The sequence below is a fragment of the Euprymna scolopes genome, chromosome 10 (assembly GCF_053919585.1).
Source record: "Euprymna scolopes isolate OS-2025 chromosome 10, ASM5391958v1, whole genome shotgun sequence".
NCBI classification, from domain to species: domain Eukaryota; kingdom Metazoa; phylum Mollusca; class Cephalopoda; order Sepiida; family Sepiolidae; genus Euprymna; species Euprymna scolopes.
This window is the reverse complement of record NC_136491.1, coordinates 106,192,896-106,209,328: the sequence shown is the minus strand read 5'-3', so window position 1 is coordinate 106,209,328 and position 16,433 is coordinate 106,192,896. Positions and strand designations below refer to the sequence as shown.

General features: G+C 32.7%; 1 protein-coding gene across 2 annotated transcripts in view; it reads right to left on the bottom strand.

Moving 5' to 3' along the window:
* LOC145286190 (glutamine-dependent NAD(+) synthetase-like) overlaps positions 1–16,433 on the bottom strand; it is a 146,807-nt gene that overhangs the window by 65,082 nt on the left and 65,292 nt on the right. For both annotated transcript variants that reach the window (XM_080134983.1, XM_080134982.1), the window contains 4 exons: positions 15,612–15,743; positions 8,360–8,434; positions 5,708–5,826; positions 4,265–4,416 (listed from right to left, as the gene is read on the bottom strand). In XM_080134983.1, coding sequence (XP_079991109.1) covers positions 4,265–4,416; positions 5,708–5,826; positions 8,360–8,434; positions 15,612–15,743 — 478 coding nt within the window. The remainder of the gene's footprint in view (positions 1–4,264; positions 4,417–5,707; positions 5,827–8,359; positions 8,435–15,611; positions 15,744–16,433) is intronic.

Here is a 16,433-nt window from a genome sequence, read left to right as displayed (position 1 = left end):
CTCTACATGAGATACATAGATATTCGAATGTTCCATTAAAGTTCTTTATCTCTCAAACAAAGAAATTGAGAACAATTTTCTTCTCCCCAATTATCCATTTTCATATGTTGCAGTATATCTTTCATTTTGGTCTCTTGGTCTTACTGGATTCAAGGACAAGAATTTATCTAGTCTGGTGGAGTATTCAGCTTCATGTTGTTACTTGAGGTAACATCACTTGGAGAAGGTGCACCATTCCTCGTAAAAGCTAATGTAAGTTAGCCATAGTGAGAAGATCTTATTTGAGCAGCGAATATTATGTGATTTTGAATATTTGGTCTGAGTTTACTTCAAGGGAAAAAGTATCCTCATGCCAGGTTGTTCTGACAGATCCCTGTATAGAGAGGCCTTAGACACTCGAGGATAGTGTCTAGTAGGAATTCAAGTGCACATATATGTATGTAAATATGTGTATGGATGTATGTATGGGAACTTAGTTCTCCACACACGGATACAGACACAAATGGAGGACCTTAAGGTAAACACGATTATCGCCCTTCAACTCTGGTAAGACCATGCCTTGCCACCACGGGGCGATACAGCTACATTTCATCAAATCTCCACACTAACGTAATGTACTTGCAATAACCCTTATCCCTGAGTGGCTTCCGGGCCTTGATAAGTGGTGATCACTGTATAAAAAAAAAAAAAAAAAAAAATTCACTTCCAGTTTGTATTATTCATTCTCTTTTCGCTGAAACTCTCAACAAGTGAGGATGTGACAATAATGCACTCCGGTCTGGATTGTCCAGCCTGCTTTCTGACATCGCCGTCAACCTCTTATCAAAATACAACAACGCAAGAAACATCACTCATAATCTCTTTTCAGTGAACTCTTACTATTTCTATTTGTACTATTTCTATTCTTACTATTACTCTTGTATTCAGCTGAAAATAAATTCACTTTAGGTTTCATCGTATAACAGCATACCATGCGTCTTTATCACATGACCTTTGCTTCTTCCACCTACATTACAACATGAGGATGGGATCGCCAAGCACAATAACAGGCAACCCTGTACTCTACATATGTATGTATGTGCATATCTATGTACATATATCCAACTAACACTCAAACACAACAAAACAAACACCCACAAAGTTGGTATATTCTTGACAGTGTTGTCCTCGATAAATAATATTTATAATTTAGTAAAAATTGACTCTAAACTGATGCTTGTTTTGTCAGGAAGATTTCTATTTACCAGTTACTAACTAAAGGGAAATAACTCAGATTTTATTTTTAAGGATTTAATTCCATTATGCTAACTCAGTACTCAGAGAAAAGGAGAGTTATCTGTGTGTATGTGCATATCCAGAGAGAGGAATGGGCTGAGGGTGGAGGAGGAGGAGAGAGAGAGAGGGAGAGAAATATGTTACAGTTTTGCCACAGGCTAGTATATATTAAATATATTCATGCATATAAAAGAGAGAGAGAGAGATGAAAAGAGAGAATTTATAGAAGGCTAAATAACCATCCCGAATTGTAAGAAATAATATTGAAAACAAAAACGGCAATTTAATCAGAGGGAAGATGATAGGTATGTGCAATTTAATGGTGGAAACTGGTAGGGGGACATGGTTTTGAAAGCCAACATATAATAATTTGTAGATTTCCGATTATTTTTTTATTGTCTTTGAAAGATTAAAGCCTAAAGTTAATCTCTAATAGGAAAAAAAGTATTTTTACATGTGACAAAAAAAAAATTATGAAAAATTTTTTCATGGCGCCATCAGAAACTGACAAGTTCACTTAAATTTTGAAGTTAAATAAATTCATTGTAAAAATCCCTTGAAAGATAAATATTAGTTTTCTGGGATTATTTCAAAGATAATTAGTAAGGTCTTAAGGTATTAAATTAAATAAAAGAAACACTTTGTTTGTACAAAAAAAAAAAAAAAGAAGCTTAATTAGCCCCAAAAGAGAGAGTTTGGTAATAGATCCAGCTTTGCACAATCAAAACCACAGCTAAATTGTTGCGCATAAGTTCTATGGGAGCCCAAAATTGTCAGAAAGTCAAAGTTATTTTAAAATTTATAGAGGAATTGAAACATTATTATACCTTAATTTCTGTATTTTCGAAGATAATAAAAAATATTCATTAATTTAGGAAATCCTTTTTGTTGTAATAAAAAGAAAGTGGTTGTTTAATTAGAATATTTATTTATTTTTTAACATGACAACTCGATTTATTCTCAAACGTGTTGTAACAGTAAATTAATCCTTTTTAAATAAAAGTACATTTTAAGTGTGAAAAAAAGTCAATTGATTACACTGACAGATTATTCATTGGAAAAAAAAGAAAAAGTAAAAACAATCTAATAATTATAGAGAATATAAAAATATTGAATAAACTTTATTCAATGATAATATTGATAGTTTAAGAAATTAATTTTTTCATTTCATTTACGGGCTATTTTCGAAATGTTCCTGAAACAATATATTTTTTTTTCTAATTCCTAAGATCTACACTGCCTTATTTTTATAAAAAAAGCAAACAGAAATTCATGCGTCTTTTTTTTTTAGTACTTAAAATTTTAACTCAAACAAAAGTATTTTTTGTTTATAAAAAATAATACATTTGAACTAAAATTAAAGAAAAAATAATAGTTCATTATATTCTGTAATTGTTAATTAAATACTGAAAATTTCATTAAAAATTGGTTGATTTCCTGACTTTTGGTGAATTTTTAAATGAAGGAAGGGGTCAAAATGTTTATGCATTTTAGGTTATCGGTCGTTTATTTTGCATGTGCCTAGAAAACAAAGACTGATTGGTTTTTAGCCAAAATTTCCACTAAATAAAAAATTTAAAAAATCTGTATGAGGTATGTATCTGTGACCCAACGAAAATATCATATCCCAAAAAATCATATAAATTGATCAAGTAGATTTATTTTTATAAAGAAAATTATTTTTAAGTGATTAATGGGAATTTGTAGGCATTACAATATAGATTTAGTAAGCATAATTTTAGTAGACATTAAAATATAAATTTAGTAAGCATAATTATGAAAGATTGTTCAGTTATCTGCCCTTTGTTTCCTAACATTTTTTTTTAAATGGCAAACAAGACAGTCACTTCTTGGATACTCATAAAATTTGATTTTCTTTGTAAAAATAAAGCTACTGGATCAATTCAAGTAATTTTTGGAATATAATATTTTCATTTTATCACAACTGCATACATGATACAGATTTTTATGCATTTATTTTTTTAATAGATGGGGAATTTGGAACAAGAACCGATTGATTCAGTGATCATATTACATATAGATAATTTGGGCATTTATTAGTATTAACAACAAACTGAAAAAATGGTCAAAAAACAAATATATAACAACAAAATGTTACCAAAGGCAAGATAAGATATCTTTCTACCTTCCTGGATAATTTTTTTGTGTTTTAATTTATTTAAAAGTGTTTTTTAAGTTTGAAACAGAGGTAGTGCCGAGTTTCAAAGTTAGAATGACCAGATGGTGGACATGGGACTGTGATCTAGGGAGTTTCAATAATTGCTCAAAACTCGAAAAATAGACAAAATTCTGATAGAAGCCAATCAATAACTGTCACCATGTTATTTATTGGATTGGTTTCTCTCAGTATTTTGTTTACCTTTGTGTTTTGAGCAGCATAAGTGATCGTCTACTGTCAGGCATGTTTTTATTTTTCTAATATAAGACTCACTACTACTTGTATTTCAAAGTAAATAAACACTTTAAAATAAATTCAAACAATAAAAACTTATCCAGGTAGGTAGAAGAGTAACTAAAATATGTTTGTAATATATTTGTTTCTTTACCACTTTTTCACTTTTTTTGTTTGATAGCTGCAGTCATGCATACAAACATATCGATAGATTATTTTTTGTATTATTTAGACTATGATTCTCATCTTGTTCTTTTTTTTTTCCACAACGTTTCGGTCGATGTAACCTCCGACCATTTTCAGACTTTGGCGCTATTTGCATTTTAAATTTCTAACGGCTGTGTTCGTTGGGAAAGCAAATAAACCAAACATTTTTTCACTATTCACCAATAACATCCAGTGTGAATACACCTGCAGATGGTCGGAGGTTACATCGATCGAAACGTTGTGAAAAAACCCCCCAAAAAACAACGAAGATGAGAATCATAGTTCAAATAATACAAAAAATAATTAAAAATCCTCATCTCAAAAATATACATTCATATCGATACATGTTGATTTTCTAATTCAACTTACTTCCTTCATTGACTGCTTTAAAGACAAGTCGACACATCGAGAACACGATACAAGCAACACTGGAACTGTCAATGCCACCGCTCAGAGGTAAAAAGTAACCATTCTGTCCGCTCCGTCGTAGATAATCCCAGAGCCAGCAAGCAGGACCCAAACTAGCAAGAAAACAACACAATAATTAAGAAAAAAATAAATAAATTAAAAAAAGAAAACAATATTTTGAAGATGTTTCTGTTGGCCCAGAGTAAATTTTTTTTCTGTGATTTTTTATGTCACAGAGTAATGCAAAAATTATCTTTGAATTAAAATTTCCACTTCCAGAATTCCCTTGCATTCAAAAAATTATTTGAAAAATAACTGACCATCTTTTTTTATGCACTAACAAGCAAGCATTGGCCAATTTGAATTAGTAAGTTTTAGAAGCTAAAACAATGTATATATATCATTTTATTCAAGGTAAGCAAAATTACATTTGGTTACAACACTAGAACTACTGTTACAATCAATGTATAGATCTCATCAGGTAATCCAGTACCAGAGAGTGGGTTTGAGGCAAGTCTTAAAATGAATGAAAGCTGGAGGGTTTTTATTTAAAACAAGCGGGGGCGTCCGGTATTGCCCGGGTGTTTAGAGGTGTAAAAAAAAAAAAAAAAAGTAGTAGTAGGCAGGCAGGCAAGCTTGAACCTGGGATATGAAGGCTGAAAAGAAAGTAAAAGAAAACCTGACATCTTACCGCTACACCATGACACGATTGGAAGTGTAAAGCGTTCAAATTTAGCAATGTCAATCAAAAAGATGACTTGCAGAAATGGCATTGCTTTTAAAGCTCCCATGAAGGTAGTTTTTAATGTGGGGGAAAAAAGCAGCTCCCCTAAAAAAAGGGGGGCACTCTGGCAGTATCCAAATAAATAGTAATTGTCTCAGTATGAAGGGTTTCCTCTACATTGACCAAGGACAAATTACAGAAGAGATACTACCTGGACGAAGGCTGAGAGTTGGCGCCAGTGGTCAATCAGTTTTGCTTTATTTATATGAAAAAGGCAAACAAACACTCAAAAGAATGGCACGGAAGGAATTTTTTAAAACTCGATCAAAAAAAAAAAAAGGAAAGAAACCATGTCCGTTTGCGAATGTGAGATATTACGATCTAGGAAGTATAAGAAAATTTCTCCCGGAATCTAACTGACGCGAGAAACCCCGACGCAAAAAGCCTTTCATGGACATACACAAACGCGCACGCCCATTTTGCCCTTTATATATATAGATTTAAAATTTCTATTTTTGGCGATAAGATACGTTGCAGTCACTGGAAAAGAATTGGGGGGGGGGGTATTTAGCAGCAACAGACTGCCATAAGCTGTGACAGTGTTGATTGTAATTAGGTAAAATGTCTTTGTGAAAATAGACAGGGTAAAAAAAAAAAAAAAAGAAAAAAAGATAGATTACCTGATTTCTTCTTCTGCTGAATGGTATTTCCACTGAATAGGATTCGTGAGGACCATATTTTTTTTACGGCACAATGAGACGGCCAAATGTACACGTGGGTAATGAGTTTCCTGCTCTGACTGGAACAAAGAAAAACGAAAACGAATCATGATCAGTTCATCAAAATTCTTAAAAATTGTGTATATTATTTTTTTTAGTAAAATTATATATATATATATATATATATATATATATATATATATATATTATTTAATTGTAATTTTTATTATATATATATATATATATTATTTAATTGTAATTTTTATTATATATATATATATATATATATATATATATATTATTTAATTGTAATTTTTATTATATATATATATATATATATATATATATATATATATATATATATATATATATATACACTAGCAAAAGCACCAGTCATTGACTGGGTTCAAAAACAGCCTACAGAAAATGGACTCTGATTTATGAAAGTATGATAGGTTATGAAAAGGAAGGGTTGTAAAGAGATAGCTTCGAATTTGAGGGTATCAAAACCAAAGCAAAATATGATGAAAGTAAAAATAAAATAGATAAACCCCATAATTTATTATACCATAACTGTTCACACTGAAAAACTTATCACAATATTCTGTGGATCTATATTAAAAAACCTTGTTAAACTTTGTGACATATTTCCATTCTATGGAGATCAGGCATGAACGAACACCCCATAATTTTATTTTACCATATTTCTTCAAACTGAAACATAATTATCAAAGTATACTTACGCAGATAGATATGAAAAGTCTTTATTAAAGTTTGTGCCTATTTCCATTCTATGGAGGCCAGGCACGAATGCAGACCCCACAATTTTATTATAGCATCCCTATTTAAGTTAAAACATACTTATCAAAGTATTATTATGTACATCTATATCAAAAACACTTGTAAACGTTTTTTTTTTTAATTTTTAAATTTTTTATTTCCATACTTTGTGTACCAGGTGCGTACACAGATCCCACAATTTTAATGAATCATCATTATGCCAGATCAAACATACCCATTCCTGTGTCTCGATACATCTTCTATCATTATATGTGATCAGTTTTCTATAATAGTCAACCATATAGGAGCCTATTCGTGACCAGATACACACAGACGTTCAGCTTTATATTATATATATATGACTAACAACACTCACCCATCATTTCTACTTTTATCAAACGTCCACAAAAGGGACATTATCTGCAATTGATTGACAAAAGCAGTCCTCCCATAAACTGTACAAGTGTAGCTGGGCTAACAGAAAAAAGAGGGGACAGGAATATTACAAAAAGGACTAAATTATTTAAAGCTTGCATTGTGGGTAGTTTTATGACCACCAAATTCATTTAAAAGTGCTTGTTAAGATACAGTTAACAGATTGATTTTTTTTTAGATATGTGGTTTTAAGGAAAAACAACAGTACTGTCTTGTCATGTCAAAAATAGTAATATATCCAAAAATTATGAACATTCATAGAGTAGAATAACTGCTATTGTGTTTTTAGTTAAAAAAAAAAGAAAAAAGAAGTCTATCACTAAAAGGCTAAACGAATAGGTCATCCATTACATTGGCAAAGAGATTTCAACAAAAAGAGGAGAGAGAATGAAGAGGCAAGGTGACAAAGGAGAAGAGACCACTGTAAACAACCCTGTCTTCCCTTTTCTTTCCACTGTGAATATTGTCTGTGGCTATTCCACCACCAACTGGGCCTTACAAGTCATATCAAACAGAAATATCTACTGTAGAGGATTGGGACTCATGACAGAACCCAATACTCTGACACAAGTGGGAGCTGCCACGACCACCACTACTACAAAGATTTTCAGTTTTCAGAAAGGATTTATCTCCCTTTTGTTACGATTCGGACTCTCCAGTTTTTTCTTTGTTTTGTTTTTTTGCAAAATTCAATTTTTGCTTTGAAAACTATTTTTATTAATAATTAATTTTATACCTCATTGCTTTTTGTAATTTTTGGATATGTTCATTACTGTGACACGACAATTTAGTAGATACCATTGATTTTACTTGAAATTCAATATTTCAATTTTCGAATATCGCTACAATATTCGCCATCACTTTTCGTAAGCTTGATCGAGAGATTTCCTTTTTTTTTATAAATAAAAATCAAGTGAAATGGGGACGATATGTTTAAAATAAAATGGGAGACGATATGTTTAAAAAAAAAAATAGCCATATAGTGTATTAGAAAAAAAAAAAAGAAAAGAAAAAATAGGGATACACTATATGTCTAAAATAACAATATCACCTAGAGACTGATCATGTTCAAACCTAAGAGATATCCTCTCTGTGGAAGAAGAGAGAGAGAGAGCATCTGAAAATAGAAAGGAGTGATAAGAATATTGTTGTGTTCGGTCCAGTACTAGTGATGGATAGCAAACTAATAAGGAAAAGTGGCTCTGTAGATGGTGTTTTTGTGACTATTAGTATAGATTGTAGGCTTGGCATACAAGTTTTTATTTGAATCAAGATTATTGATGGATTATTTTTTCAAGAAGCGAAGTATCCATTTCTCTCTTACTGCTGACCATAGGTGTCAAGACAAGTCTCTGAAATATAAAATGAAAATTCAAGGTATTGTTTGACTGAACTCACTTTTAAACTAAAACTTTTCCTGCGGTTTCTATAGGTCCCAACTTCATCCAGATCAGCCGTAGCTGTAATAGTATGCTGAAAGTAGATGTAAAATATTCAGTTATATTAAAAAAAAATAATAATGATGATAATAAGTAAAAAAAATAATAACAAGTAAAAATAAAAAATTTTCAAATTAATGAATTTTGTTAATGTTGAAGAGTTCTTAAAATCCAGGGGAAGTGACTGCAATCTTTGATTTTGACAAATCCATCATTTCAAAATGGCGGACTGCTAATATGTATTTTTTTTTTTTTTTTGTAAAAAAAAATAGTCCTAGCAAATTTTCTATTTGACCATTTTTTGTAATTTGTACTAATTTCGGCATGACACGCAAGTACATAATAGTGTTTTTTTTTTTTTTTTAAATAATAGGATAAAAATTACTACCGGAATAGTAGCAGAAACTTGCCATGAAGCCAAAGGAGAACAGAAGGTACAGGGTGGAACTAAAATTATCGCCCTAGAAAAGACGAGATGATTCCATTTTCGCTTCATGAAAACCGGTTTCTTTTTTTGTTGCAGACCATCTACTAGTTGGACAGTTGTGTACAAATCCTAAGAGCGATAGGAGCTTTCTATCATGTGCTACAATGTTCACCGAGTGAGATCGGAGACACACCTCTATACAACTCATGCTCACTACTGATTCAAATTATGATAACAGGATCATTGCCACCACCCTCAAAATGCAAATCTGGACAGTTCAATGCTCGAGGGCACAACTCAATGAATTGGATGATCCTTTCCGGCCACGGTTATAGTCTTTGGTTTGATTTCAAGTGAGGGCCACATCATGCCACCTCACATCTTTGAAGTTGGCTTGAAAGTCAACACCAAAGTGTACTTGAATGTGCTGAAGAGTGTGGTAATCCCCTGGTGCAATCAGGTGGCCACTGGCAAACCCTGGGTGTAGCAGCAGGACTCAGGTCTAAAGTGACCCAGGCTTGGCTTCAGAAGGAGTGCTACGACTTTGTACTCTTTTCTCACTACCCCCACTCCTTCCCCCGACCTAAACCAGCTGGACTACTGTTTGTCCATACGATAACATCGTACTACACTAAAGCCACCCTGATCGCTGCTATCCGCTGAGTATTCGCTGTGCTCCCGCCACCACTTGTAAAAAAGGCATGCTCCCAGTTCTGGACCTGTATCAAGGCAATGATTGAGGCTGAAAGCGGCTACATTGAGTGTCAACTCTGCTACATAATCAAATTACCTAAATTGATTCTTTTTTTTAATAAAAGTTTAAAATAAAGCTGCAGTGTTATTTTCTTTAGGGCAAGAATTTTATTGTTCCACCCTGTGTTGTGTTTTGAAAGAAACAGCTTACCTTGTAATAACATTAACAAGTAAAAATAAAATTTCAAATTTAAGATTTAAATTGAAGAGTTCTTATAATCCAGGGGAAGTAACTGCAATCTTTGCTTTTCAGCCGTTTTCACTTGTGAAGTAATCTATTTTGGCTTCCAGTTAATGTTGGTTATCAGGAGAGGAAAAAGGCCATTTTAGGGGTACCTCTTCAGAGTTTATTTTCTTGTATATAATCATGTTTTTTTGTTTTTTTTTAATTTTTATTTCCGTGGGATATTTTATTTCATCCTCCAGATAATATCAGGTCGTCAGGAGAGAATACACATGTGGGTATGTAATAGCGTTTTTATTTAAAATATGTTTTTTGAAATAATATTATACTGCACAAGTACCAAAATCATAAACCATGTCATGCTACCATCAAACATGTCGATCTAGACTCATACAAAGTAAAAATTTAATGCTTACTTAGAACATGATTACTTGTCCCAGGATAGGTAAAAGGAATTCCCCAAAAAGTGGACGATGAACTTTTCACTTTGCTGCTTCCTCTTTCTCACAGAAGAGATGCTGTGAATCTGTCTCTACTCTATCATTATTTTTATCGTAGATGCTCGACTGAGCTCTGATCTATGCTCCCTTCCCATAAAATGTTTGCAAAAAATATGCACCTAGCTGCAAGAACTGCTAATAACTTCCCACACTCTATCTGTGTCTAAAACTAAACAAAAATTCCATAAGCAAAGTTTCTTCCCTAGAACTGTCTGCCTGTGTGACGCAATATCGTGAGTCTGCTTCCTGGCTGACTATAACATAGTTGCCTTTAATTTCAATATGAATAAATTCCTATTGAGCCGTCTTAACCCAAGTTCCACCGAGACTGATCTTGCCTCACCATCAACCTAACAGTTAACCCTTATCCTAGAGTGGCCTCCGGGCCTTGATAAGTGGTGACCTTCCATGAAGAAGAAAAAAAAGAACAGTTTTGCACCACTTACAAAGATTAATATCTAGATATGATGCTAAATTTTATCACTAGAATCTTTATTCCAGTTTTGATCAAAATCCATTAGATGATTTTGATTCTAGAAAATGTCTAAAATTTAAGGCTTAAGCTTAAGGGGGCTTAAGAAGAAATTGTAATTCAAGTAATCCTCTTTGATGTCTACTGACTAACCAAATTTTATGTAAATCTGAAATATTTTAATTTTCAACTGGAAATTTGTTTCCCATATTATTCTCCTTCCTCCGTCTAATTATTCTTTAACACATTCGCAGCTATAGCTCTATTAAATTTATTGTCATTACTAAGCTATTTTTTTCTGTGAAAGACAACAAATAAAACATATGAATCTAATATGGAATATATATTAAATTTGTATTTATTTTTAAAAGGAACAAATAACACATATAATATGGGATATATATTAAATTTGTATTTATTTTGAATAACACAATATTTATTTTTAATAACACATAATATGGGATATATATTAAATTTGTATTTATTTTGAATAACACAATATTTATTTTTAATAACACATATAATATGGGATATATATTAAATTTGTATTTATTTTGAATAACACAATATTTATTTTTAATAACACATATAATATGGGATATATATCAAATTTGTATTTATTTTTAAGGGAATTGTCACAAGCCACTTTTACTAAAGGAATTGTCAGTTTTTATCAGTTTGCATATTTTTTGTAATAAAAATAACTCAAAACAGCTTTTATTTATAGCAAATCATTCAACTTATAACTTATATACGTATTCGCTAGAAAAAAATAATACATGGCAGGGGCCAAATACAAGATAACTTGTAAGGATACTATTCAATATGTGCTATTTTGAGATGCCAGTTCAAGTTAAAGACAGTTATCGCGCATTGACTAATAGAAAAAGAATTTTATTGCTATGAGTTTACTCATAGTGGGCAAGGCTAAGTAAATGCCAGGGTATGAGAATACTCGTAGTTAGCAGCGAATGTGTAAAAATACTTAAAAAAGACTAAAATTGAGAGAATACTTTGCATAAACTAAATATAGCCCACATTACACACCTTTACTTATAGCAGTAATGTTCAAGAAATCGTCTGGATTAATATCCCCTGTACAAATTGTCTTCAATAATCCTTTAAAAAATTAAATTAAAAAAAACCCAAAAAACAAAAACACCTCTGTGATGAATTCAGGCATTCTCGGATTCTGTATACGATAAAACAAAAAAGCATTCTTTGCTTTAATTAAGAAAGCTTGATAATGTGAAACATAGATGGTAAGTAGTTTTTATGTTTATTAAAAGGTTCCCAAGTTCAAAAAATATGCTCATAAAATATACTGGAGATTACATTAGCTGAATATTATTATGAACTCGTCAGTTAATGATGGCTAAGATCCAGGAAAGTAGGAAAAAGTATAAACGCACACGGTGTAGAATGGGATCGTAAGAGGATTTATCAGAAAGGAGGAAAAATTTGAGCTACTACCTCTGTAGGTTAAGACAATGATGAAGATGGCATTCCTAGGAATAACTGTAATGTTTTAATATTACAAAATAGTGTATATGAAATGGCGTTTCATAGTTAAATAAGGTAATGGCTAATAGCGTAAATATAATAATTTTTCATGTGCAATCTGTTATTATAAACCTACGGTATTTTGATCCAGAAGGGAAAAACTGCGCCTCTTTAATTATATACAAGATATAACAACCAAAGTGATATTAGTAGTCTGAATAAATAATATAATATTTACGAGGGGCATGCAATAAGTAATGCCCTTTGCCCACTTCCAGTTGTCTGATCTAGCTGAAATTTTGCATGTGCAATGATTTATATCTCTACGGGTTATGTAGCGAATTACAGCTCTTAACTAATTGTGCTTTCTGTTTTACAAGTGTTTGAACTGAGTCAGATGTGAAATGGAACCTGTTGAATGTTGAGCAGTGATCCGGTTTTTGTATTTAAAAGGACGCACACCACAGTAGACTATTGGTGAAATGAAAGAAACTTATGGTGATAATGCCCCATCATATGACCTTGTAAAACGCTGGCATCGTGAATTCAAACATGGGCGGAAGTCTGTGGAAAAAGCTCCCAAATCTGCCCCCCCTTCTGCCATTGATGAGGCATCTCTCCATCAAGTTGAAGCTGCCATTTTGGCACATTACTATTCGCCAAATAGCCCAAGATGTCAAGATTAGTACAGGGTCTGTGGAAACTATCATTCATGACCATTTGCATATGCATAAGTGTCTGCCAGATGGATTCCCAGGTTGCTCACACCATTCCAGAAGTAAGAACGCATCGAGTGCTCGAGGATGAATTTGGAGATGTGTCAAGAAGATGAGCCAAAGTTTTTCAAAAGACTGATTACACAGGATGAAACCTGGGTCCATCACTATGATCCAGAGACCAAAGCCCAGTCAATGCAGTGGAAGCACTTGGACTCACCACCTCCAAAGAAGGCAAGGGTGCAGCTCTCCGCTGGCAAGGTCATGCGAACAGTCTTCTGGGACAAGGACGGAGTAGTGATGACAGATTTCCTGGCAAAGGGTACCACAATTACAGGAGCCTATTATGCTTCACTTTTGAGGAAATTAAGGGAAGCTATCAAAATCAAGAGGCGGGGCAAGATCAGCAAAGGTACCCTCCTCCTGCAGGACAACACTCCGGTCCACAACTCGCATGTCGCCAGATCAGAAGCACAGGTGTGTGGTTATGAAATCCTCCCCATCCTCCCTACTCTCCTGACCTTGCACCCTCTGACTTTCACCTCTTCCCAGCTATGAAGTTGTTTTTGAAAGGAAAGTGTTTCCCAGATGATGCAGCCTTGATTTCTAAGTCACGTTGTGGTTGGACCAACCTGGGGTGTTTTACAAAAACGGTCTCCAGAGCTGCATCAAACGATGGGAGAAATGCATAACTCTGGGTGGTTCCTATGTAGAGAAAGACTAATAACTGTGCCAAGTTTTGTTGCTCTACTGCTATGGAAAGTGGGTCAGGGGCATTACTTATTGTACGCCCCTCGTATAAGTTTTATTTCATCACAAGTACAAACTATCCACCATCTGGCAACTGTTAAAATGTATACCATACATTACATATCCTTATTATAATTTAGAAAACTAATAATTTTCATTTAAATTAGCTCCATTGAAGATCAATGAACATATTAATATATAAATATCACTATAACTATGTGTTTGTCTGTCTCCATATTTTCAAACTGCATCTCCTCCGAGATGCAAGATCACAGGGTGGCATGAGGTGGGTCATATGATTGCATTTTTTGTGGACTGTCCTTTTATGGGTCTTTAGCCGGTAAAATTAACTGCTAAGGGGTCAAAATTGAAAAAAAAAAATATTGGAACTCGACATAAAATGTTCTTGTAACCATGCATACATATATATATATATATATATATATATATATATATATATATATATATATATATATATATATATATACATGTTAAAGTTGGTTCTTTATTTAGCTATTTCTTATCCATCTGCCAATAGCTCAAACAGTAGGGACTAAGGCTGGAGTGTTAAATGTTTTAGTTTCAAGTCTAGCTGATGGCACTCACGTCATTTTTTTAATTTTTTAATCACCACTACATATTAGATACAATATAATAAGCAATAGAGAATTAGTTCTATATTAATAAATATGAAATCTGCATAAATTAAAATATCATATTTAAGCGTATTTTATGACCGGGCAACACAGGGCGCCCTGCTAGTATTTTAAAAAGCTCTTTGTAATTTAACCATTTTTATTAACTCAATTTCATTAATCATGAATAAAACAATTGCATATATATATATATATAAGAATATAGAACAAAAACATAGCAAATGAATAACACAAAACATTAATTTATTATAAATTGTTTAAAAATTAGTAATGTTTGGATTGTTCAGACTACTGTTCTCATTTTGGATGTTATTCTCACAACATTTCAGCTGACGTAACCTCTGACCTTCTTCAGGTATATCTTCATAATTGTTGCGATTGGTGAAAAGAGTGTATTTGTTCTTTTTTCCAATGAACCAAAGTCGTTAGAATTCTGTAAGATATTTTTTACCATTCACAAATAATAGCTATTGTGAAGAAGGATTTACCCCTGAAGAAGGTCAAAGATTACATTAGCCGAAATGTTGTCTAAAGATTATTCATGCAAAATAGGCCTACAAATAATTGTGTTTGGCTTTTTTTCCTCTCTTCTATATATGTACATTACTTCAAAAGACTTTTGTAATGTTATTGCTACATTTTAATCCGGACGCGATGTTGTGTATGAAAGTCTCGCAAAGAAACAAAGAAAAGAAATTTGACACAAGTTTTTTTTATTCAGTTGAAAGACAAGTCATTTATTACTGGTTGTTTCCACACCACAACTGCCTGACATGTATTTTCTAAGCCAGTGACAATATACTCAATTAGTTGCTTAGTCTGCAGCTATAACTAACTCATTCCACTGTATCTAGCCGTCTGAAAATCTTGTTAAAAGTTCGGATTGCATCCTGTTTAAAAGTTCCTGTTGTGCTGCTATGTGGTTAAAAAAGACTGTCATGTCGATACATGCTTTTTTTCTTTTTTTTTCTCTAGTTTTCTTTTGATCCCGATGTCTTGCTGCCATGTGGTTAAAAAAAGACTTTGCCATGTCATCACATGCTTAAAAATCTGTCACTATTACATGCTTTTTTTTTCTCTTATCTTTTGCTCTACTCTTGTTCCAATCTTGATGCCATTTATTTCTGTGACAACACGCTCACTCTTCGGCTTGGTCATTTGCATACATGTCAATAGCTTTGTTAGACTATATCGCATCATGACAAATGAATTTGTGAAAATATTTATTAGATGTGAAAAGTAATTCTTACCACTTGCGTGAGTGAAAATTGGGGTCCTTGTGCCAGAAACTCTCCATTCATGCAGATAGAAGAACATCCATCGTAATAGAGACGGTCACTATCGCAACCAAAGAAGTTGGAATATAAATATAAGCCACCACACTGCAAAACACAAGGGAGATAATTTATATAGCAACACGATGAGAAAGACATTTAATATTTTTCACAAAACACAGGTTATCACTATTATGTAAGATTTCAGTAATGTCCTTTATTTTTAATATTTTATTTCAATAAATCACTTTATATTTACAGATACATTGGTAATTTTCCAGAACAACAAAATAAAAAAAGGTCAAAATAAAGAAAAGCACAACAAATGAATGTTACAAAAGGCAAGCTAAGTTACTCTGCTACCTACTTGAATAAGGTTTTTTGTGTTTTAACTTATTTTAAGGTGTTAATTTACTTAAAAATACAGTTAGTGTAGAGTGTGTCAAGTTAGAATGAAAAACAAAATTGTGGTTTCATTGGAACCGTAGTTGAGCCTTGATAATCGCTCAAAAATCGAAAATTATAAACTTGCAAGATTTATGTTGTAATGCTTACGAATTCCCATCTAGCTTATATATAACTAGCTTGGGTGCCCGTTGAGAAAAAAAAAAAAAGTGGTAGTAGGCAGGCAGGCTAAAATCTGTACCACGAAGGAAAAAGAGAACATGAAAAAAAAAAGAAACATGATGTCTTTGCTGTTCCATCCATCACCAAACCGGAAGTGGCGAAGGTTTAAATTAAGGCTAGTCAATCGAAACGAAGGGATGACTTTCGAAAATATCGGTGAAAAAAGCGATC